Raw genomic sequence first — 1,341 nt, forward strand, 5'->3', positions numbered from 1 at the left:
TATGAAGTTATTCACAATCAAAACTCTGTTATTTTCATGAATGCAGGTCGTAAACAAACCCTTGCATTCAATCTCAAAGGATTTATCCTTTTTCTTGCTTCCGCTCAATAGGCATGTTTATTACCAGTTAACTATTCACAACAGAACAGAAATCAGTAGGTTTCAGTAACAAAATCGTAAACATTTAATGTTCAAAAATTGAAGAACTCAGTTGTATTCCCACGAATGTTCCCTGACGTAGCTGGAACAGGAAAACGGCGGTCCAAGGATAATTTCTCTATATGTGCTGAAAACACAAACACACAACACAATTTACGGGCTCATCCCTTTCGCGATGACTTGTATTCAGGCTCCTTTTTTCACTCTTCACATAAACAGCTTACAATGTATTGTTTAGCAATCCTTATCGTAAGAATCCTCCTTTCCACCAACACCTCTTTTTACGAACGGGGTCGTTCCTTCTTTTCCTTGTACAAAGCCAGCAGCGAAACGTTGGCCACCTTCACCACCTTGAACCGAACTCCAGGAATATCACCGACGGCATGACCTTTACGGCCGAAACCAGCGACCAGCACTTCGTCGTTCTCTTCGATGTAGTTGAGGCAACCATCCCGGGGTACGAAGGCGGTAATTTTCTTACCGTTCTTGATGAGCTGCACTCGGACACACTTACGGATGGCGGAGTTGGGCTGCTTAGCTTCGACACCGACCTTTTCCAGCACGATTCCCTTGGCGTGAGACGCTCCGGCAAACGGGTTCGACTTCCAGCGTGTTCCCAAGTGAGCCTTTTTGTAGTCCTTATCGGCCCAGCGCTGGTCCCGCCGGTGGCGGATGTGCTTCCGAGCCGTACGAATTCCACGTGGTTTACCCATTTCACTGTACAAATGGCGTCCGAACCGAACAAACACTCGATTAGAAAAGAGATGCGGCTGTCAAATTTGGCAGAAAAAAAGCGACAGGCACTGCACGGGCAGCGTTACCAACGTGACGGAAAGACGATGGAGAGGAACATGCTGTCAAATGACGGTAAAATAAGGTGTCGATCAAATATTCCGTAATGCGGTTGGGTCGCCCAGAAAAAATCAAGAGCAACATTTCAAATAGGCCGAAGTCAAAACTGACAGTTTCGAGAAAATCGATGTTAAAACTTGAGCATCATTTTTAACTGATATAACTTTTGATATAAACAGTGTTGCTTAGAATTGAATGTCACATTATGATGCAAAAACATAATAGTTTAATGTGTAATGCAACAACTAGCAGAAAACACATTGATTTACTTTGTAATTTGCAAAAATATGCGTTTGGCCGTTTTCGGAGATCATTCGGTAATACGACTTT

General features: G+C 43.5%; 1 protein-coding gene across 1 annotated transcript; it reads right to left on the reverse strand.

Moving 5' to 3' along the window:
- Positions 1-311: 311 nt before the first annotated feature.
- Positions 312-921, reverse strand: LOC128743776 (40S ribosomal protein S23). Its single transcript, XM_053840437.1, has one exon. It carries the CDS (start codon positions 870-872, stop codon positions 441-443), a length of 432 nt encoding a protein of 143 aa, XP_053696412.1. The 5' UTR covers positions 873-921; the 3' UTR covers positions 312-440.
- Between the last annotated feature and the right edge of the window lie 420 nt (positions 922-1,341).

This window comes from Sabethes cyaneus, chromosome 3 (assembly GCF_943734655.1).
Source record: "Sabethes cyaneus chromosome 3, idSabCyanKW18_F2, whole genome shotgun sequence".
Taxonomy (NCBI): Eukaryota; Metazoa; Arthropoda; class Insecta; order Diptera; family Culicidae; genus Sabethes; species Sabethes cyaneus.

Bases quoted from the DNA above. Each gene is read 5' to 3' on its own strand.
- LOC128743776 (XM_053840437.1), bottom strand. From the start codon at position 872: ATGGGTAAACCACGTGGAATTCGTACGGCTCGGAAGCACATCCGCCAC.